At 39.4% G+C, this 24,157-nt stretch overlaps 1 protein-coding gene across 1 annotated transcript in view; it reads right to left on the bottom strand.

The window, feature by feature from the left end:
- Positions 1–24,157, bottom strand: part of MIPOL1 (mirror-image polydactyly 1) — a 219,912-nt gene that overhangs the window by 24,451 nt on the left and 171,304 nt on the right. Inside the window, exon 10 of the mRNA XM_060759026.2 lies at positions 8,496–8,726. Coding sequence (XP_060615009.2) covers positions 8,496–8,726 — 231 coding nt within the window. The remainder of the gene's footprint in view (positions 1–8,495; positions 8,727–24,157) is intronic.

Raw genomic sequence — 24,157 nt, 5'->3', positions numbered from 1 at the left:
ACGGCCGACAGGGAGCTCTGGCGTGGGCTGGTCCACGAGGTCACGAAGAGTCGGAGACGACTGAACGAATGAACAACATGGCCATGTTCTAGAGGCATTTTCTTCTGCCATGTTTTTCCTCTTCTCTGCTTTCATTGGATTGTTCTGAAATCTTATTAACCCAAAATAATATCAGATATATATTTCACTATTATTGAGAATTGCCTGGTTATCATATATTCTGGCTTCCAATCCTGCCTGAAGGCAATACTGCAAGGGACAGGTAAGCAATTTCAATCCCGGGAGAGCGGGTTGAGCTTCCTCTGTCAGCTCCAGCTTCCCATGTGGGGACATGAGAGAAGCCTCCCATAAGGATGGTAAAACATCAAACATCCTGGCGTCCCTTGGGCAACGTCTTTGCAGACGGCCAATTCTCTCACACCAGAAGTGACTTGTAGTTTCTCAAGTCACTCCTGATATTTAAAAAAATCCAGGGCAGAAAACTGACCAGGCACCCATGTGACTGTGGTGGAGGTTCTGGTCCTTCATATATTATGTCTGGGCCTAAAAATCGCTTAAGATTATTGTTGGTATGAAATTCAATTAAGCAATCTTGCTCTCCATGCAAGTTCTTCAAAAAGAATACTGATTCCTGTTCTGGGTGGAGTTGAACCCTGATTTTTTTACAGCGATCTCATACAATTAACCAAAACAAAAAACTGAATGGCATGTCCTCTTCTCTGGAGCTTAGAAAGCTATGTCAGAGTATTGCTTCCAGGATCTCTGAGCTAGTGTGTCCATTAGGATCCTGAGAACTGTAGACCTAAAGCTACATTCTCAAGTTCTACTCCTCTCCACGAACATGGAAAAGCCATGGCAAAAGTTCATGTGAGTAGATCAGGGTTCCTCAAACTTTTTGAACAGAGTGCCAGGTCACAGTCCCTCAAACTGCTGGAGAGCCAGATTATAATTTGAAAAAAGCATGAACGTTTAAAAACAATACAATAATTAAAATGAAGATTAAATAATTAAAACTTAATTAAAGATTAAATAATTAAAACTTATTAGTATTTCCGTGGGAAGTGTGGGCCTGCTTTTGGCTGATGAGATAGGATTTTTGTTGTTGTTGTGTGCTTTCAAATAGTTTCAGACTTAGATTGACCCTGAGCGAGGGCTGGGTAAATGACCTTGGAGGGCCGTATCTGGCCCTCGAGTCTTCGTTTGAGGACCCCTGGAGTAGAGGTTGCACCCATCTGCTCTGACATGCTTAGGAAGAGAATGCACAAATCTCTTTTTCTCTGTGAAATTTTTGCTCCTATATTTCTAAATCCTACTCCCAGCCCAAAGTAGAATAGACCCTTGAACAATGTGATTCACGTCAGTTTTGACTTACCATTTAGCAATTGACTCAGTGGTCTATTGTAGCTGTGACAGGCGATCGGATTTTGGCCAAACTATCTTGTGAATATTCCAGGGTTTGAAGAATTATGCCGATTGACCTTCCAGGATGATCAAAGGACTGTTAAATTGTTAAAGCTGGGAAATAGCGGCATACAGGGCATGGTCCCAAAGGTAGGAATAAAGGATTTGATCACAAATGTGTATTACATCCTTCATATACCCTGTGATATGTATAATATTACCAGCTAAAGGTGAGGGAATCAGAAAATGCTGTTTGATTACAATGCTTTTGAATGATTTTTTAAATAAAGCACACATTTTGTTTTATTTGTCTAAGGATGCTTGGTTTCTCTCCTAAAGAAATGAGAAAAAACCCTGAACAGAAACAAAACTGTTAGGAAGTCTTTCGATAAACCAATCAGTCCATTCCTTTTAACAATAGAATATTTTCTCCTCCATCTCTCTCCTTACAAACCTAGTTCCTGCCTAATTGTAAAACACCAATTTATGTGAAGCCGTTGAGGTTACAAAGACATTGTGAATTCCTAGCCCGGTTTCCCTGCTGATGAGCGAGAGCCGTCTGTGTGGCTCTCCCAGAGGTGTCAGTGGGATCTCTATAGTGCCACACAAGGGTTCTTAGCTCAAAGTAAACACACTTTCCACAAACTCAGCTGCTTAATCTGTTTGCAGGTTGAATTATAAGATGGGGTGGGTGATTGTGGGTGCTGGGAAGCTGCAGCGAGCATTTCCACAGTTCCTTGATAAAAAGGGCATGGAGCTGTTGTCAAAAGACTTTGCCCAGCTGTATAATTTTGCTACAGGCTCAGAAGGCTGACTTTAGCATTAACTAACCTGGCAGACATTTTCCCAAGTAGTTAAGCATGTCAAATTGAATTAATTCCCTTTTTTCTCCCCAAAGAAGCTCATGTTAGAGTTAGCTATGGTTCCAGTTATATCTGCAGGCCTTTTAAAGTGCATCTTGTTTCTTTTTTTGAAAGAAGTGGGAATTACAGCAAAGCTACAAAAAATCATATGAGATAACCTTGGTCTTTAATAAGACTACTCTATTATTGCTGCAAAATTTAATTAATTTTTTCATTCACTGATTTTGTGATGAACCTGCTAGCTCCTAAAGACCTTAGAGATAAGGTAGTTTCAAGGTAGCATTACTACTTACAGTGCCACACAACTAGAATCATAGAATCATAGAGTTGGAAGAGACCTCATAAGCCATTCAGTCCAAACCCCTGCCAAGAAGCAGGAAAATTGCATTCAAAGCACCCCCAACAGATGGCCAATCAACCTCTGTTTAAAAGCCTCCAAAGAAGGAGCCTCCACCACACTTCGGGGCAGAGAGTTCCACTGCTGAACAGCTCTCACAGTCAGGAAGTTCTTCCTCATGTTCAGGTGGAATCTCCTTTCTTGTAGTTTGAAGCCATTGTTCCACGTCCTAGTCTCCAGGGCAGCAGAAAACAAGTTCGCTCCCTCCTTCCAATGATTTCCTACCACATATTTATACATGGCTACCATGTCTCCTCTCAGCATTCTCTTCTTCAGGCTAAACATACCTAGCTGTTTAAGCTGCTACTCAACGGGCTTGTTCTCCAGACCCTTGATCATTTTAGTCGCCCTCCTCTGTTTGTCAACCCCTGTTTCGAGAGTCATGATCCAACGCTCAATCCCCATACACCATGCCGGGTCTCAATCTACACAATTTAATATCTATAAAAGTGCAGAACATCACAGGTTAATGTTGTGCAGAGCTACTTTTAAGGTGGGCTCTCAGTGTCCATTGGGTTCCAGGATCCCAAAATGCTCAAGCCCTGTGGTGTAGTTTTTTTTCCATATCAGGAGCGACTTGAGAAATTGCAAGTTGCTTCTGGTGTGAGAGAATTGGACATCTGCAAGGATGTTGCCCAGGGGATGCCCAGGTGTTTTACTATCATGTCCCCACATGAAGCTGGAGCTGACAGATGGGAGCTCACCCTACTCCCCAGATTCGAGCTGTTGACCTTTTGGTCTGCAGTCCAGCTGGCACAAGAGTTTAACCCATTGCACCCCTGGGGGCTCCCATGGTGTAGCAAAAGGCATCACTTATATAAAATGGCAATGCTGGCGACAACCTGAAAGCCTGTAAAATGTTGTGGGGATACAGCAGCCAAGTGCTTTGCGCATGGCAAAATCGAAGTTTGCTTTCTGGACTCATCCCCTCTTCCTGCCCTCAAATATTTTCAAGCCATGGTTGGTTGAATCCGTGACTGCAGAATCCATGGATAGAAGGGGAGCCATGTATAGTATTTTCATGAAATTGTATGTTTTTAATAGTTAACGTTCCATCCTTTTTAAATAATTCCTTTTATTTATACTTTTATTAATCACTTTGCATAATCATTAACTGGTTTGTTGTTCATTCATTCAGTTGTTTCCGACTCTTCGTGACCTCATGGACCAGCCCACGCAAGAGCTCCCTGTCCCCCATCACCACCCCCAGCTCCTTCAAGGTCAATTCAGTCACTTCAAGGATGCCATCCATCCATCTTGTCCTTAGTCAGCCCCTCTTCCTTTTTTTTCCCATTTTCCCCAGCATCATTGTCTTCTCTAAGCTTTCCTGTCTCCTCATGATGTGGCCAAAGTACTTCATCTTGGCCTCTACTATCCTTCCCTCCAATGAGCAGTCGGGCTTTATTTCCTGAAGTATGGACTGGTTGGATCTTCTCGCAGTCCAAGGCACTCTCAGAACTTTCCTCCAACACCACAGTTCAAAAGCATATATCTTCCTTCGCTCAGCCTTCCCTATCGTCCAGCTCTCATATCTGTAGGGAATACCATTGCTTTAACTATGTGGATCTTCGTTGCCAGTGTGACGTCTCTACTCTTCAATATTTTATCGAGATTGGTCATTGCTCTCCTCCCAAGAAGTAAGCGTCTTCTGATTTCCTGGCTACAGTCTGCATCTGCAGTAATCTTTGCACCTAGAAATACAAAGTCTGTCAGTGTCTCCACGTTTCACGTTTTCTCCCTCTATTTCCCAGCTGTCGATCATTCTTGTTGCCATGTTTAGCTGCAACCCAGCTTTTGCACTTTCTTCTTTCACCTTGATTAGAAGGCTCCTCAGCTCCTCTTCACTTTTGGCCATTAACTGGTATCATTTTGAATATGTTGTTTGCTGCCTTTAGTTCAGAGAAAGGCATGATGATGATGATGATGATGATGATGACGACGACGACAACGACGATGATCCAGGGCTCAAATATTGCTCCTGAGGATTTATTGATGGCCATATAAAGTCCAATATTGCCAAAACATAAACACCAAAAGAGGTGATAAGATCTATCTCTCTCTCTGTGGGAAAAGTCTGCACTATGCTTTTAGCTGCTGCTCTTCGAATCATGTTACAATGTTATTAGAGAAATTTTTAAAATAAAAATCCTAAAATCACAATGGCTTGAATCCTATAGGTAACTTATATTTATTAATTTGCTTCATTTTTACCCTGCCTTTCTCACCCCGCAGGGCACTCATGTGTAAGTTTTCCTGTGGAAGGGCTGGACCAGGGCATACGCAGCTGTGTATAGATGTGTCCACACTATTCATGGCTAAACATTGTGCACTGTACATAGATGCATGTTTGTATTTGGTTATGCATGCAGTTGCACATTTGCTATCTTGGTTCAGTTTTAGTCTAGCAAGGTTGTTGTGAGGATAAAATGGGAAGAAGATGACCAGCTATAGCAGGGTGATGGCTCGGTCTTGAGAAACATCCTAATACCCTACCGGTACACACTGGGCACTAAAACTCACTGAGTGACCTTGAGCCAGCCAAAGACTAGTGTGTGCCTTCAAGTCATCTGTCAATTCATGGTGACTCTATGAGTTTCATAACCTCTCCTTAGGAAAGGAATGCTCAGAGGTGGTTGCTACTTTCTTCCTATGAAAAATAGCCAACAGCAGCTGGTATTTTTGGTGGTCTCTTATCTAAGTGCTTAACTTTCCACAGTCAGATGGGATTTAGAGAATCTTGGTTGGGAGGATAAAATGGGGACTGGAAGAGCCACGTGCACTTCTTTGACCAAAAAAACAAAAACAAAAACAACACAAAATGGGTAGTGTATAAATAAAATATCACTTAAAGTGCTTTGGAGAAAAGCTGGGACAGAAATGTAATAAAAATATACATTCATCTTCCCCCCAAAAAAGAGGGAATGGGGCGGGGGGGGGGGGGGGGGGGGAAGAAGGAAGGCATGAGAAAACAAATTTTTGCTTGATATTTAGATGAGAACATCGACATAGAGCTAGAAGAGACCACTTGGGCCATCCAGTCCACCCCCTGCTACCCAGGAACACACAATCAAAGCACACTCAACAGATAACTTCCATAAAAGGTTTCTAAGCAGATTTTTTTTTGCAGCAATGCTAGCAGAGCTGAGGATATAATAGTTCAAACTGGGGTGGTGTAGTGGTGGAGAAACAAATCCTATTTAGTAGTGATTGAAACATGAACTTCCAGTTTTGACTTTTTGGTTTCCAAGGGCTTTTTTTTGGGGGGGGGGGGGTGGTCAACCTACTTAATCTATGAAAACACAAATCTGACCAAATGCTTTTCAAGGAAAGAGCAGGCTCTCAAGAAGCAAGGTATATGCCTCACAAAAAGGGCCTTGGGGTTGTTTGTTGTCACTTTTGGAACTATTAAAAATCCCCCTTTTAGAAATGATCACTATGGGAAAGGGTCTTTAACAAAGATCTCCAACAGGAAGAGAAATGTAAATTGCTACAAACTGAGTTCTGTCAGCATTTGTAATTTGAAAGTGAAGAAAAGGCATAAAAGTGCAATCCTATGCCTGCAAACCTTAGAGTAAGTAATACTTTCATCTAAATACACTTATGTTGTGAGGCTGTAATTTTATGTACCTTTCCTAGGAGTGATCCCCCTCTCCAAAATCACCTGAAACTTAGTTCTGAGAAAACATGCATAGGATTGTGCCACTGAGATTCCAAACAAAAGAATTGTACTAAGGAAATGGTTTCACAAGAGTTGAAAAAATAAACCAAGAAAGAAAGAATTTCACAAAGAAACGTTAACTAGCCAAAAAAGGCCTTTGTTTTCAGTGCTCTAAATCAAAGCAATATACAGCTGACTATCACTGGGAATTAACCAGGACCCAAATGACTGTCATTCCATAATTGTAGCATTATATAATAGAATTTTTCCAGCACGTACTGTGGCACTGGGCATGAATTATATTTGACCCTTTGGCTGCTGTACCAAGACATAATGATCATATTTAACTGAATGATGGTAACTGAATGGATTTAACTGGCAAGGGGATTACAGGCAGTCTATGAGTTACAAACATCTGAGTTACAAACATCAGGTATGAACCAGCCTGGACACAGCAACACAGAAATGCTGGACCACACCAACAACCACCATGTCAGACTACACAGAGAAGCCATTGAAATCCACAAGCATGTGGACAATTTCAACAGAAAGGAAAAGACCATGAAAATGAACAAAATCTAGCTACCAGTATTAAAAAACTCTAAAATTACAACAGCAAAACAACAGAGAGGAAACAACCAGGCACAGATTAACACCTCCCAGCAAGAGATTTTCCCAGGCTCAGGCAGGCCTTCAAATGCTAATGAAGGTGATCAGCTGAAACATTCACACCTAACTGCAGCAGGGAAGAGCTCCTTGCCCCACCCCAGCCATTCCACAGATATATAAACCCATTGTCCTAATTCCAACAGACCTCACTACCTCTGATGATGCTTGCCATAGATGCAGGCGAAACGTCAGGAGAAATGCCTCTAGAACATGGCTCTATAGCCCGAAAAAAACCACAAGAACATAGTGATTCCAGCCATGAAAGCCTTCGACAATAAATAGTTTGATTGTGGGACTATGACTCTGGAGACCAGGATTCATATGTTCACTCAGCCATAGAAACCCAATTACCTTGTGGCAATCACACTCTCTCAGCTTCAGAAGAAGGTAAAGGCACTTTCCCAATGAATCTCTCTCCTGCCCCCAAGAAAACAAATATGATAGATATGCCTCACAGGACTGCTGTAAATTGGAAATGACTTAAAAGCACACAACAACAACAATCCATCTTAACTGTTCCCTTGTTAAATAAAGTTTTTTTTTTTTTGGTTAAAAATGCTTTAAAATTGCTGCTTTTGATTCTTCACATTAATCCAGAACAGCCATTACATCAGAGAGTTTTAGATGTTGAAAGGTGTGGGAATAGGTAATGTGAGTGCCATGCAGGCTCCCTCTTCCCCAATCCTCTTTCTCACATAAATGCGTATCTCACTGTATTTGTGTATCGGAATTCTGTTTGGGTGGTGAGAGAGAAATACTGGGTATTTATCTTCAAAAATGCATTTCTTTGATATAGAAATGGGTTCTTCTCATGTCTAGCATGCAGCCAGAGATAGGATGTGTGTATGAAAGTGAGGACTGACTCTACACATGATCATACATGGATGTCTCATGGTGTGATGACACGGATGAATGTATGAATTTGAAAGTATGACATCTGAGGACTTTTAACCTATCCAACTCAAAGTGAGGGTTTCACATAGTTCTAGTGTTACATTTTGTACTTATTTATTTCTTGAATGCATTTATATACTGCTTTTCTCACCCCGGGGGGGGGGGGGGACTCAAAGCAGTTCATAGCAAAGTTAATGGCAAAATTCAATGCCTTACAAAATATAAATATATTACATAGCTAATACAGCTTATCTAAAACACTTCTACCAGTTAAAGCTGTATTGTGTGAAGCAACCATTAATATATGATTTTAAAACAAATAAATAAAGGATCATCTCTTCTACTGATGGTTTCAATACGCAGCATTATAGTTCCAGAGAAATTGTGTGTGTGTGTGTGTGGGGGGGGGGGGGTATCCTAGTGTTTAGTAGCTCTGGCATTGTTTGATGAATTGTTTAAACAATATTGGCCCTACTTTATATTGGCCCTACTTTAAAATGCATAAAGATTTTTGTCTTTTTAGTCCACTCTGTACGTTATCTCACAGGAAGAGGACCAAGAATCCATTTAGTTAACACATAGCATTTTTCAAAAAGAATGACAATGGGCTTACGTTTGAAGTTTTTCGTTGGCTTGTTGTGAAGCCTCTAAAGCTTGCTGAAACTTTAATTCCATGTTTGTTCTCTCTTCTACTGTTTGCTGAAGCTGGGTTGCTAGCTCCTCATTCTGGAGAAGAAGCATGGATACAATATCCTCTCTGTTCTTCAGAACTTTTTCGTAAGTCAGAAGAGCAGAGTTGAACTGATCCTTAAGGCTCGCTTCTTGAGACAAAGATTGGTGTAAGCTGGAAGAGAAGGTACACATTTAAGTGATGTGAAATACGTCTAGAAAATGTAAAAATAATAGTAATAATAAAACGGCGTGCTGATGAAAATTTTCAGTAAATATGTACAAAAATTCCATAACCAAAATATTTCACTATTAAATACAAACAGCACAGCAGAAAATGACTTGAAATGCCCACTCAACTCTCTATTTCATATAAAATATGACCCCCCTCTGATCTTCCGAGGTCAGCTGTAGTTTGCACTTGGATGGGAGCCCACCAACAAATACCAGGTGCCATAGCCAATATTACAGATGAAGAAACTGGCAAAACTACATCTGAGTGTTCCTTGCTTAAGAAAACCCCATGAAATTCATAGGATCACCATAAGTCGACAGATAATTTAAAGGCATATTGTTTGGAAGCAATAATTGGATTTAGGACAATTGCATTAACATTAAATCAATACAAATGGAATTACAATTTTGTACCGTGACACATGAATGTGAAACATTCTACTCCTTTATTGGCTTCCTCTTATGGCAAGTCTATGAACAACGTATAAATTAATTTTAGTCCATTTTTTTTTAAAAAAGCTCTTACTGGAGATAGAACATATCAGTGTTGATTATATGAAAAAAACACAGTACTAAACCAATCCATATCATTTTGTTATTAGTCAAGGATTCTAGCATTTACTTTACTGCACCTCTGGATCTCTTCGATCTTCCAAACTGAGACACATTTGTTGAAAATGTCTTTCTTAGGGGCAGGAACATGAAAGGTGACTCACAAGAACATACACATGGCACATCTTCATATTTTGCAATGTAAAAAGTTACATTGATGGATCATCTAAAATGTCATAAAATAATAGAATCATAGAGCTGGAAGAGACCACATAGGTCATGCAGTCCAATCCCATTCTGCCATGCAGGAAAAGCACAAAGTACTCCTCACAGATGGCTATCTAGCATCTGTTTAAAAACCTCCAAAGGAGGAGCCTCTACCATGCTCCAAGGCAGAGGGTTGCACTGTTAGGGCCAGGAAGTTCTTCCTAATGTTCAGGTGGAATCTCCTTTCCTGTAATTTGAACCCGTTGCTCTGAGTCCTAGTCTTCAGTGCAGCAGAAAGCAAGCCTGCTCCCTCTTCCTTATGACAGCCTTTCAAATATTTAAACATGGTGATGTCTCCTCTCAACCAACTCTTCTGCAGGCTAAACACCCCCAGCTCTTTAAGCCACTCCTCACAAGGCATGTCTAACCCAGTATCCTTTTGCCACAGTTGTTAAACAGGTGCCTATGAGAGAACTATCAACATGAGAGCAACAACATGTTTCCAAAGCATACACAGAGGAATACTTCATCCACTGCTGATACTAGTATGTGAACAACATGATCACAACCCACTGATTGCCTTATCCTCATGATTCCTGGGTAGCCACATTTTGTAGACAATCAGAATCTATGTCTTAATGACTTCCTCACAGTGGTTTTGAACTGGTATGTACTGACTGGATAAAAACCGAAAGCCCTCAGCCATTGAGTCAACTACTGAACAGTGAGTCAACACTTAGGTAAAAGTTTTCAAAGCTGTGTCACTCCTTTGCATCATAAAAATTAAAAGTGGGGGTGGATAGGCGGGAAGGAAACAGGAGGAAGGAGGACTCCAGCAGCCCATTTAAGACTAACTTGTTTCAACACAAGTTTTTGTTTATTTCAGTTCACTTCTTAGATACTCGAATGGAGAGATATTAAAATCAACAGGTTTTTAAGCACAGTCACATAGTTGTAGAATGACTTATAAGACAACTCCTGTTGGTTCAGAGCAAACGCTTGTCTAGTCCTGAATCACGTTCTCACAATGACTAGGCAAATCCCTATTACAACCGTTAGCGTAATTACATATCTGTGGCTGTAATATCATTCCAACAGTGCAGATGAACAAGTGGGCTAACATAAATAGAACCTCATGCTAAAATACATGTATATGTATGTGTAATAAATATGTGTAAAGACTTTAACCATATATTGAGTGAGTAATACCAGATGTTCTAAGCTGAGCTCAGGAAATGGAGAAGCACTAGGAATCATGTAGCAAACATGCACTAGACAATGGCGTGTACCAAAGACTTTCAAAAGAAAATCACCCTATGTTTTAAAGACTATAGCAAACCTTTTGATTGTATAGATTATTAAAAGCTATGGATTACTTTTAAAGAAATAGGTGTTCCACAAAACTTAATTGTCATGACGCTTATCTGTATTCAATATAAGAGGTAACTGTTAAGACAGAACACAGAGAAACGGAATGGTTTACAGCTGTCAGGAGGGTCAGAGAAGGCTACATTTTATCACCCTACTTTGTATGTCAAAATATCACAAGCAAAGCAGAATTAGATTCTGAGGAAAGAGGCATGAACATTGGAGGAAGGAATAGCAACAATTGAAGATATGCAAATGACTAATAGTAGAAAATAGCAAGGAATTGGACACCATTCAAGAAACTCAAGGTAGAAAGTGCAAAAGCAGGTTTACAGCTGAACACTAAGAAAACAAAAATAATAGACAATGAAGACATAGAAACTGCTCAATCATTACTCATAGTGTCGTCAAGAAATCAGAAGACAGCTATGATTTAGAAAAATAGCTATGACAAAATCCTGAAGTATGAAGTTATTGTCACTGAATACTACAGTTATGATGGTCCATGGCATAATGTTTTCTGTTTCTATGTATGGTTATGAAAGCTAGACTGTGAAGAAAGATGATAGGAAGAAAATCAACCTATTTGAAATGTGATGCTGTAGAAGAGTTCCAAGGAAAACCGTTGGTTGCTCAAAAGATAAATGTATGCTTCCTAGAACCAAAAAAGGCCAAAACATTATCTAAGAGCCAAGATAAGTATATTGAGGCTGTCATATTTTGGATACATAATGAGAAGAGATGCCTCACTATAAAAGATGACAATGCTTGGTAAAGTAGAAGGCAGTAGGAAAGCAAGATGGATACACTCAATCAAGGAAGTGGTGGCTTTTGGTATACAAGAAATAGTGTTATTGTTACATTTGAAACATCAAATGTGTTATCATGCGACAGGTTTTTTTTAGTTATATACACAACATAAAGGTACAAATCTTGTCTCTGTTGTAAATAAATGTCAGTATTCACATAAATTTCAAATGGGAGACATCAATCTCCTCTTAATAAACACAATAGTCCAATATATTGACAGGATATGTCTGATAATTCGAAAAGTCAATTTAAAGTATCTTGGAGGACTAGAAACGATGACAATGGGTTGTTGTAGGTTTTTTGGGCTGTGTGGCCATGTTCTAGAAATATTCTCTCCTGATGTTTCAAGAGATGGCAATGCTTGGCAAAGTGGAAGGCAGTAGGAAAGCAAGAAGATTCCATTCCAGATGGATAGACTCAATCAAGGAAGTGATGGCTTTTGGTATAAAAGACCTGAGCAGGGCTGCTGAGGAAAGGGAGATTTGGAGGTCTCATTCATAGGGTTGCCATAAGACAAAGTTGACTTGAAGGCAGCTAACAACAAATGTGCCTTCAAATCATCTGCTGACCTATGGTGACCCTATGAATTCCATAGGGGTTTCTTAAGTCAAGGAATGCTCAAGAGGTGGTTTTACCATTTCCCTCCTCTAAAATACAGCCTACAGCACTTGGCATTTGTTGGCTATCTCCCATCCAAGTACAAACCAGGGGTAATCCTGTTTAGCTTCCAAGATCAATGGGATCTGGTGTCTTTAAGGGATTTTCTTAATTTTAAATGTGCCACAAGGTTCCTTCCCCTTTCTCCCCTTTTCAACACATATGTAAATCCCATTGATTAAAAGAGTTTCCTTCAGTTAGGATTGGCAAGTAGATTTTGGCCCAAATACATGTGAACTGCATTTTCTCACAGTCTTCCCTTATTACCTTTACTGCTCTTCCTTGCCTCCCACTCTGTCTGAATTTGAAGTGTAAGCTCCTTGGGAAAATAACTTCTCTTTTTTGTTATAATAACATGTCATGTACAACAAAAACAATGAATGGCAGTAACAAAAAGCTACCAGTGGTATGCAAAAGACAATCTTTTCATGCAAATCCGAAGAATGACAGAAAGATAAACAAGGCCATCTCATCACAGATGGATGTGGTAGAAATTAGCAGATGCTATGCTTTTTCTATGCAGCCTCAGTCTTGAACATTTTGAGGCCATATGACCTAAATGCATACCGGTAGCTTTTCCAAGTTAAGCATCACAACTACAAAAAGTCCTGTTATTTTTAAACACGATTGTAAAATTGCCACTCACCTAAGTTTTTCATTAATTAAAATATTATTGCATGTTATGCTGACAGAAGCAAAGTTCAGGTGATACTTGATCAAGGCACATATTTATTTGATGACACACACTAATGTGGTCTTTTGCTTCCTTAATGGCCTTTCCCCAGAAATTCTGCACTGCAGAAGGCTAGGCTGGTCCCCTACCTATTATCTTGCCATCACCCAGCAAATATTTTTTCTTTGTCCAATTGGGTATTTGGCAATTGACCTTACCTGCACAAGGGATTTTCAATAAATAAAAAAAGGTTTCTACTGGTATTTAACATGTATGAGATGTTTTAGTGCTTTTATTCATTTTATGTTTTGGTTATATTTGTTTTATTTAAAGTCTAAGTTGCTTTCGGCCTCATCCTTGGGAAGAATGGCAGACAGACATGGAATATTTTCAATATAAGATATTTGAATATAAATTCCAAATATTTTAGAAATGGTTGTAATTGAAGATCAATATTTTTAAACAAATTGATACAATGCAAAACTGAAGATTATATTCTCTGATGTTCAAGATAATAGAAAACATGCAATTGTCATGGACTTGTATCTGGTATATTCAAGACACCGGAACACCTCCATGCCATGAGTTTACAGTCACAGTCAATGAATAAAAACAGAATGAAAACATCTGGGGCCCTTCATGGGAAAGAGCCTGATAAAATGAACTGACTCAACCTGGAAGACCTGGAGACTGTATGGAGAAACTTTTGGGAGTTGAGGGGGTCAGGCCCGTAGCCAGGATTTCGTTTCGGGGGGGGGGGGGGCTAAAAATTTTTTCAGGGGGGGGGGGTTTCGGGGGGGCTGAGTTTCGGGGGGGGCTGAGTCTGAGTGAAAGAGGGTCTAGCCTAGCAAACCTTTTGTATCATTACCCCAATACCCCCATGCATATGGGATATATTGAGTATGGTGATCAGATCATGATATGAATAAACATAACAGTTTAAATAATGCACCAGTAAGGCCTTTTCGCGAACCACCATGAGAATTTCGGGGGGGGGGGGGCTGAAGCCCCCCAAGCCCCCCCCTGGCTACATGCCTGGAGGGGGTGGGTCTTTTGGGGGGTATTGAATTGAGAAGTTGCCTGCATTTTCTTTATTCTCACCACACAATGGTATATTCTTGCCACAGTATATACTCACCACAGAATAAAACTCCTTGCAGGGTATATTGCTCAATAAAGAATAGCTGATCCACCCCTCCAGAAGTCTGTTAGTGAATTTCTCACCTCAAAAGTTGAGCTTTTTTGATAATTTGAACCCAACCGCCTGAGGAAGGCTCTTGTGAGTCGAAACCGGTTGCAGGTTGGAGTCAATTCATGTGACTACTGGAGTCTACTCATATGTAATAAAGAACAGGACATTTTCTCAGACGAAGACTTTGTTTTATACTTCAAGAGAAGAACCAGTTGTTTCTACTTAATATGAATGTGGCAGGTTTTTTTGATATGTGTATTTGTAATATATACATTGAGTTAATTTAGTTATTTTCATATTACCACAATCAGTGGATTTTGGTCTCCACAGTTTCATGGGAACCCATTTTCCTTTTTGGAAATGGGACGCTTTGCTTGGCCTTTGTGATGAGGCCTTCAGTTGTGCAAGGCAGACCTCACTGTGAATCATAGTCTTCAATTTGAAGCATTGTCCAGTTCAAGAAAAAGAAAGGAAAATAAGGGATCTGAAGTTGTTCAACAACTTTTAGTAGCATTAGGTCAGCAAACGAAATGGACAGGTCACCTGGTCAGTCTCTTCCCTACCACCAGTTTTCACTAAAGGAGCATCTGTATGTAACATAAATAAATATAATGCTAACTTGCATCCCATTTATTAGTCCTTCTTGTGTACCTTCAGGTCATTTCCAACTTAAGGAGACAAGTTTTTGGCAAGATTTGTTCAGAGTCATTTCCTCTTTCCTTTACAACACCCACTGCTAGTGTTCCCAGCTCTTACCTCTGCCTCCTTTCTCTGGTCTTTGGAGCAAGGAGGAAAAACCTCAGAGTAAGAACACTGCCTTGAAAAGGTGTGTGTGCATTTTCTTCATTTGTCAGACCTGGTGTTTTTTATTTGATTGACATACTCTATGTAATTTTGGCCAATGCTTAATTAATCGTGGTTATTGGCATCAGCACAAAGTGCTACTTAGAACACCACCAGGACCTTGTGACGTCAAAAGGGGTCTTCAAATTGAAGACTAAAGACTGAATCTCTTGGCTTGGATAGTTCTAATACAGTATTGTAACCCTATCACAACTTAACAGATTTGCACACATGGCACTGTGATGCGATGTCTATGAATTGACACCCACATTTTCAGGAGATGGCAGAAAGTCCAGCACAGCTTCCTCTTTGTTTCAGACGAGTCTTCCATTTCTGGTTATCCTCAAAATATTTTTGATATTATTTCGATTAATCCCACCCAACATGACCAACAGTCAAGAATGCTAGGAGCTGTGGTCTAAAAGAGTACAAAAGGTTAGTGAAAGCTACTTGCGGTAATCTGTATAGCTAATTTAAAAAACAATGAAACTGTTTCTGCAAAGCTGAACTTCTATGGCTACTTACTCAAAAGTAAGTCCAATTGAACCTAATGGATTTTGCTTTTGAGAAATTATGCACATGATTGAACTGTAAAGCGGATTTTGAAAAAGGATTTATTTATTTATTTACGATATTTCTATCCTGCGTTGCTCAAGCCCGAAGACAACTCAAGGAGGCTTACAAATTGGCAGCAATTCGATGCCATAACAATCCACAATATACAATTAAAACATTTTAAACAGCATTATAAAATCAATACAATAAAAAACCATTAAAACATATAACATGTTCAGTATTATGTAATTATCCACTAAATTTTATCTCACCTTTTCCAGAAATTCTATAGGAAAGAGCTATATTAGTATGTTAGTATCCTGTTTGTCTTTATAACAAAGATGTGAGATATCTTAGACTGAGCAAAATCAACTTTCACAAGCAGAGGGGCTTACCGATTAAGCAAGAGTCTTATATTAATTTTTCTTCCAAAATGGAAACTTTTTGAAAACTTAGTCCTATGCTGTTAAGTCATAGTTGTTTTGCAAGGGTTATTTTACATTCTTTTGGCTTGTTTCACTTTGTTTGCTTGGCTGCAAAATGTTAGGTGTAGAGACTGGGTGCTAAATCTCTGAATGGCTATGCAAGAAAGAAATGAGGTATAAATTGTGTTCTCCTATTTTGACACTTGAAAAGTGAGCACTGAAAAATAAACAAAGAGCTCTGGCACACTCTCCTTATATCGTTTCTCCAGGAAAAAGATATGACCGCATTGCCATATCTTATAGAAATTAAAACCGACCGCCCATGCATAAGTAAAATATGGCTGATTTAATGGGAATCTAGAAGTTAAAGGTCAGAGTATTGGTATGTCATTACACCTACCACCTGAGGTTGTTTGAAAATGGTGTGAAGTACCTATTCAATTAAATAAGGACATTTTGAAACTATAAATAATGTATAAAGAGATACGAAAAAATCCACAGAGCAGAGGCTCTAAAAAAGAAATCATCTGCTGAAGAGTAGCAGATAAAATATATTGACTTGCATTTCCGCAGAAGTGGAAGGGGAAAAATTAAGTACTGTAGCATTTCAAAGAAACACTCAAAAGATATATTATCTGAAGGTATCACTGTTCCACTATTAATGTGTCACAGGAGGATTGCATTTCATAACAGAAATTTAGATTTCAGTTGCTATTGTTGTGATTTTGTGTAAACTGATTTACTTTAACAAAAATACACAGTCCATAAAAATACACCACGGTCCATAACCAAAACTATTTATTAATCTTATGTAGCAATCTTTTCAAAAAAATCACAAAGCAATTTTCAAATAATGCTAAATTAACAAAACAGAAGCACTAATAAATCACAACTGTGAAACCGGAAAGTGTCCATCAAATCCAACCAAAAGGAAAATAATAAATGCTGTAAACCGATCAACAAAACAGAGGAGTCTGTGGCCTTCTTAGATAACATCGAAAGGGCCTGAAGACCAGGATGAAGAAGCATTTATCTTCAGCAACTGGTGAAACTGAACTACAGAAGGCATCTCATGTACTTTTAAATGCGGAGAGTTTCATGAGGAGGGTGCTAGTACTAAAAAATCATCCTACTCAGGTCTTTAAGATTGGTGTTGTTCCTCATGAGTACAAATTCAAGTAGGGCACCCTTCAAAGACTGCAAATGTCAAGGCATCCAGTCTGATGGGAACTGGTTTCCCTTACAAATCTATACCAGTACTCCACCAGTAGTGTCAAAACCAAGAGGTCATGCAGATAGATCCCAGAGGACCATATATATTCATTTAGAAATCAAGAGCAAGTTTAGAGGTCACAATTATAAATTTTAATTTGACTTGTGTATAAATTGATGATTATTCTGCAGAGATAGGAAAATGCCATGGGGCCCAACCAGACCTGTGCCATCGTTTTCTCACCCAGGTTTTCAAAGAGGCCAGAAGCAATGCCACATCTGGGTGGAGGAGAAGTTAGGTTCTTCCAGGATGGACTGAGCTCTTGCCTTTCACCTCTACTCAGTAAGGGTTCCTTTTTTTTTTTTTGGATAAAAGTTAAGGTACAATCTTGAGATTGACCAATGAATAAATCAGCCCAGTTTTTGGATAAATCTCTTTACTAAAATTATTTAGACTTATGCATGAGTATATGCACTAATATAACTGATTATTCATACTGTTGAATGACAAGTGGGATTCTGCATTTGATGCAGCCTCAAAACTGTCCTCAATTACAACCTTATAAAGAACACATCACACTAGTCCAATTGCAACATTGCTGCACCATGAGGAAGAAGAGCAAACTCTGTTACATTTTGCTGTTTAAAGCTGTGAGGTTGTGCCCCTCAATACTACTGTTTTGAACTGTGTTGCAGGATCCTGAGGAATGGTATATTACTGTGTCCACAGTTCTTATCTTGTAGACTGCTTCAGGAGGACAAATAACTGGTGGTATCAAAGGTCACAGAGATATTCAGGAAGAGCGAGGGATTTGCACTACCCTTCTCTCCTCCTGAAACAGAAAACCAAACAGAATGACCAAGAGATTTCTAAATCCAAACCCAAGTTTGGAGAAATACTGAAATGGATCTGTCAAATACATTTCATCTAGGCACATAACAACTGATGGAGATGTACATCATTGGCTGATGAAAGGCCTCCTGAGAAAGGGGATGTACTCATTCATCTTTCTAAGATCTTGGTTTCATCTAACTAACTTTCTGTGACTAGATTTCACTCCATCCTGCTGGTAAAATGGTCCAGAGCATAGGTAAAGGTATAGACTTGAAAGGTACCAACTGAAACTGATACCATGCATTAAGACCAGATGGTGCCTTTTGTATTGTATGTCCTATGGCACAAAGTTCAGAGCAAATCCAAGCAACTTTGCCCTTACATATTTGTCACAGCTCACCGCAGAGGGCTCTCATGACCCAGAAAGCAGGTTGGAACCAACCAGCCCCCTCAGAGAAGCTAAGTAAACACTGTGATTTCCAGAACATCCAAGAGCTCAAAGGCCTCTAGTTTATGTTTGCTTCACATAAAGGTACATGAAAACATCACGTCTGATGTGGTTTCTTCTCCAGCACTATACTTTAGAGTTCATTTTTTTTCTACTCTCATGCTTGACTATGTAGTTCACTCCATGACAAATGTTTTCAACTTTTAAGGGAGGTTTTCTGGAATGTAGTGATGGAAACAGGGCTGGATTAAAGCACAGGAATGTTCCAACTACAAGATCCCATGTCACTGTTGTTATTCTAACAATTTTGTTTGATATTTTGTTATATTTAAGATCTCATAATCTTGGGCCTTAAACTGAAATGAACTTTTGTGGATCAATCTGGCACTGGGTGGAAAATAGCATTAAAATTGTAAGTCTGAAGCAGTGCAGTTCATTCTGTCACTTCAGAACTCTATAATTTTAGGGTCAGGCTAAATAGTACTTTAAATATGTATCATGTAGTGACAGTTCACAGATGAATAGCAGGATATGTGGGGACAAGTAACACTAATGCATGGTCTAGATAGGAAAAAGTATAATGAGGAAGAACACACAAGCAAGAAGAGACCACAGAAGTTTGCTTTTGAGAGTTTACAGAGAAGGGAAAGATTCCGTCTCTTTCCGCTGATGACTTAACTGAATGCAAACTACTTTGGCCCCTTGAATTCAGTTTGCAGCAATTAAAATAAATTGAGTACAAAGAGAAGAAGAGATATAAACTGGAATATTTTAAAAGCAGCTAGAACACTGCGACAACAAAGTTGGTGGGTATGATATCAGTGCTTTTCCCTTTATCAGTTATAGGCACTAGGAATGCAGTAAAGAGAGAAAAATTATTCTTTCTCCTCCCAGTTGTGATCCAGAAGAAAATCACCCTGCCCCCCCATACAAAAATGAGAAAAAATAATACTTATTATTTTTCCCCCCTAAGTTCCATAGCTATGCGAAGGAGGATGAGTATTGACCTGGACTGCAATCTTTTATAAACCTTATCTTCCTACACACTTTGCACGTGATCATATCAGTCATCTTTCAACATGTATAAAGAGGGAGGAGACCCCATCACATGCTACATTTTTAAAGCAACCTTTTGCTGGGTTCTTATTGGTCACTTGTACAGAACTTGCCACACATCTAGTATGTTCTGAAGTTAAATCTGCTGAACATCTGGAGAATTCTGGTTTACCATGAATGATGCAGAATGCTCATGTTTCCTGAGTTTTCCCACTTGCAAATGAGAGCAGCTAAATATACAACTCTTCAGCTCATGCTTTACTTATTGGAATGTCCTAATCTGGCACTTTTGGATTTTATGTACACCAGCTAATCAGATAAAGACCCCATAGTTTGTAATAAGTGTACTTCTCCAAAACACTAGTTGGCAGAGGACTGGGGAGACAGATAAGTTAGATTGGACACACAAAAATCAAACATAAAAAATCATCATTTGCTTTGTCACTCCCATTTCAAGTGGAAGCAACCAAGCGAGTTGTACCAGTACACTGCTTGTAAAGGGAAAGCCATGGGTCTTCTGGACCCTTGGTTTCATGTGACCTGTAAATCAAGCCACTGTTATTGAAGAGCCTTGAGTGTTATCTGGAACCATAATCTTACACACAGTTTTTTGGAAACACAAAGACAAGAGCTGGCATATATTGAATTAAGACCACTTGTCTCAGTAGGGTCTGTAGTGAGGTGAGGAACCTCAGGCCCTGATGACAAATTGGATCTTCTAAACCTTTTAAACAGAGGGCCAGGTCACAGTCCCTCAAACTGTTGGAGGGCCGGATTATAATTTGAAAAAAAAGAAGAATGAATTCCTATGCACACTGCGCATATCTTATTTGTAGTGCAAAAGCCACTTAAAAACAATACAATAAATAAAATGAAGAACAATTTTAACAAATATAAATTTATTAGTATTTCAATGGGAAGTGTGGGCCTACTTTTGGCAGATGAGATAGGATTGTTGTTGTTATTTCTGTGTGCTTTTGAGTCATTACAGACTTAAGTTGACCCTGAGCGAGGGCCGGGTAAATGACCTTGGAGGGCCACATCCGGCCCCCAGGCCTTAGTTTGAGGACCCCTGCTCTAAAGCAGGAGTCCTCAAACTTTTTAAACAGAGGGCCAGATCCCTCAAACAGTCTCTCAAACTGTTGGAGGGCCAGATTATAATTTGAAAACAGCATGAATGAATTCCTCTGGACACTGCACATATCTTATTCGTAGTGCAAAAAACACTTTAAAACAATACAATAATTAAAATGAAGAACAATTTAAAGAAATATAAAGTTATTAGTATTTCAATGGGAAGTGTGGGTCTGCTTTTGGCTGATGAGATAGGATTGTTGTTGTGTACTTTCAAGTCGTTTCAGACTTTGATTGACCCTGAGCAAGGGCCAGGTAAATGACCTTGGAGTGCTGTATCTGGCCCCCGGGGCCTTAGTTTGAGGGCCCCTTCTCTAAAGAGTTCCAATCCAATCTAGCCCTCTGGGGTTCCCAGAAAAGGATGCTGTTCTTTATATTGCTCTTGTCTTGGTGGTTTTCCAACATTTGTGTATCTATTGACACTCCTCTCAAAGTATAGCTATTTTCAGTAAGAGCTTTAAGAAGTCCTTATGTTGGTTTACACTTACTTGCAAAGATTTCTGGGGTTCAGGGTGGGGTTTCTTTCCCAGCATCTGCTTGCCATTCTGAGGATTGGTCTTCATGCAGATATCTACTTTATGCAAAGCATTTCCTTTACCGCTGAGCTTTTGTCCCTCTCTAAATCACATTGAAAACATTTGAGTTTTCAACTAAACATGCTTCGTATTGCACTTCCTAACAAATTTATTTTCAAAAAGCAGTTGGCCATGATGTTCATTTTGAATATGTATGCAAGAGAAGAGTGAAGACTCAGCATAATAAACCCATAACGGTTTCAAGCAGAATGCTTTTTAAAAAGAAGTCCAAAGCAGGCTTGGCTTTAAAAAGGCATTCTAATAGTATGACATCTTATATATTTTATAATTCTGTTTTTTTTCCGCAAAGAATTTAGTGAAGTGCCTATTGCGTTAAAAGTGGCACTTCTCTGATAATGAAAATCTTTTAGCAGTGAAACACAAATCAGACATTTGACTCACCTCAAAACAAGTTCAACTTAATGGCTGTGCAATATGCCATTTACTTTTTTTTAATCATCTCCAGGGAATATGTTTACCCTGCTTTAAAATTTATATGCCTCATTTTGCAAGCTGCTTTTCAAAAATCAGTTTGAAGGAAAGAGAGATTCAGGAGAAAGAGCGGAAATCAATTCCAATTCGATATTGATAGCTACAGTGCGATGTAAACTGTGTGTTCTTTCTAATTAAATGTAAACACACTCAGTTCTAAAGTCCAGCAGCAATGACAACAGCCACTAGAATGGATTGCTTAAGCATTGATCAACTGATTTGTCTGAACCTTTTGTTCATGCCGTAGGTATTCTTGAGCAATATGTGGTAGGGTTAGTGTCAGTTCCAACTGACTTCAGTTTAGGTCATCTTCAAGCAAAGAGAGAGAGAGAGGGAGAGAGAGAGAGAGGGAGACTTGACAAGAATGTGGAGTCCTCAATAATACCTGAAGTTATTCATTAACTGTGTCCTTCTGATAGCTAATCAATACCATTGAATGGAGCCAAGCACACTCCTCTAAACTGCCCCTCTCCCAAAAGCCAAATCTTGGTAAATATTTAATGGCAGTAAAGGTGTTTTCTTATCAAAGTGATATGTTAAAGAACTCTTAAAAGAACCTTTATCTTCCCCTGTTCTAGCAAAATTGGTTTAGTATTATAAAACTGTGATGCAAAATGCTTGAGGGAATGCATTTAAATCCACACTTTGGAGAGCAGAGGATATTCAGCTTTGGCCATGTGTATGTGGAAATTTATTTTTTGCATATAGATGTCTGAAGAGACTGTGGTGGCTCTACAGAGTTCCCATTGAAACCTGGGGGACCAGGGGCCAAACTAAATGTGACCTAGAGCTCTTCCACACAGCCCTATATCCCAGAATATAAAGGCAGAAAGTCCCACATTATCTGCTTTGAACTGGAATATATGGCAGTGTGGACTCAGATAACCCAGCCAGCAATTTTACATTGGTTGCTCTCCCTTTTACATTTTTTCTTTCTTTCAAGATGATACATTGTCCAATAGCTTCCTTACTGCAGAACTTCAATCCCAGTATATGTCAAGTTGTGGGACTGGGAAAAATGGAGGGGACTGACACATGTCCCCACTGAATAGGATTATCATCAAAATTATATTTCCAGTAAAAAAATGCTACCTGGTTGTGGTGAACAAGGATGGTTACAAAGGGGCTGAAAAGTTCCATGGCCAGCAGCTGAGAAGGGTCCAGTCAACAAAGCAGCCGCAACTCACAGAGTGTAGTCACTGCTCCCCCCCCCTTTTACTTAGTGCTACATTTTTGCAAGGTTATCTTTGCTATCTGTCTCCACTCTCTACTTTTGTGTGTGTACGTGCCTTCAAGTTGCCAGTCAACCTACAGCAAGCCCATGAATTTAATAGGGCTTTCTTAGGCAAGGAATGCTTCGAGGCTGTTCTGTTGGTTTCTTCCACACAATATAGTACACAGCACTGTTGGTGGTCTGACATCCAAGTGCTAACTAAATCCATCCCCAATTTGAGGATACCAGAACATTCAAGCACAGGACACAGAGTGAGAGAGCCAATGGTAGCTGTCAACTCATACATGAACACCAAACCATTTTGAATCAAATTGACAATTGGTGTAAAGTTCTCCCATAAAAATGAAAATATTTCCCTGAAAATTCTTGAACCCGAAAACATTGGCATTCTTGATTTATCGTGCCTCCCACGCTGTTGTTTCACACATCATGCAAACACAAAAACATAAAACATTTCTTCAGTCCTCCAATGCCTTCCTCAATATTGGCCTTGGCTGTTTCATAGGTAGAGTTGTTACCTGCAACTTGCCACACTATGTGATCCCTGTGGTTTTTTTTTTTTTGGGGGGGGGGGTTATTCTCTTCTCACTTCTTTTTGTGCCACTGAGGTAGGAGAGAAACACTGAAATGGAGATCTATGTCTACATACTTTTATTCCTTCCAAATTTAGAAGTAACTATTTTATACCAAAAAAACCCCCAAAACAAAAGAAAAAGAGGAGGAGGAGGAGGAGGAGGAGGAGGAGGAGAATCTCAAACCCTACCATTGATTTAAAATAAACCTTCTGGATATTTCTTTCTTTTTTGCTTTGTAATAGAGTGGCCTGAAGAAAGGCTGCTGCAACCCATGAATAAAGCAGTATAAGTATACATAGTAGTCATGGTGCAAATTGAATAAGTCAGTGATTTCATTTTAGCAACAGCAGTAAGAAATTGGTGTCTTAGGGGCCCTTCAAGACAGGGTCTAAAATGCAGACCCCGTTGGATTTTTACCTCAGGTATCCAAACAACACCTCAGGAAAAAGCAAAGTAATTCAAGACAACGCAGGGCAACCCTGCTTTACTCCAAATTATTTAGATACCCCAGTAGACCCGGGCCTTCCTG

The sequence above is a fragment of the Anolis sagrei genome, chromosome 1 (genome assembly GCF_037176765.1).
Source record: "Anolis sagrei isolate rAnoSag1 chromosome 1, rAnoSag1.mat, whole genome shotgun sequence".
NCBI lineage: Eukaryota > Metazoa > Chordata > Lepidosauria > Squamata > Dactyloidae > Anolis > Anolis sagrei.
The sequence above is the reverse complement of the archived record's forward strand: the minus strand, read 5'-3'. Positions and strand labels throughout refer to the sequence as shown.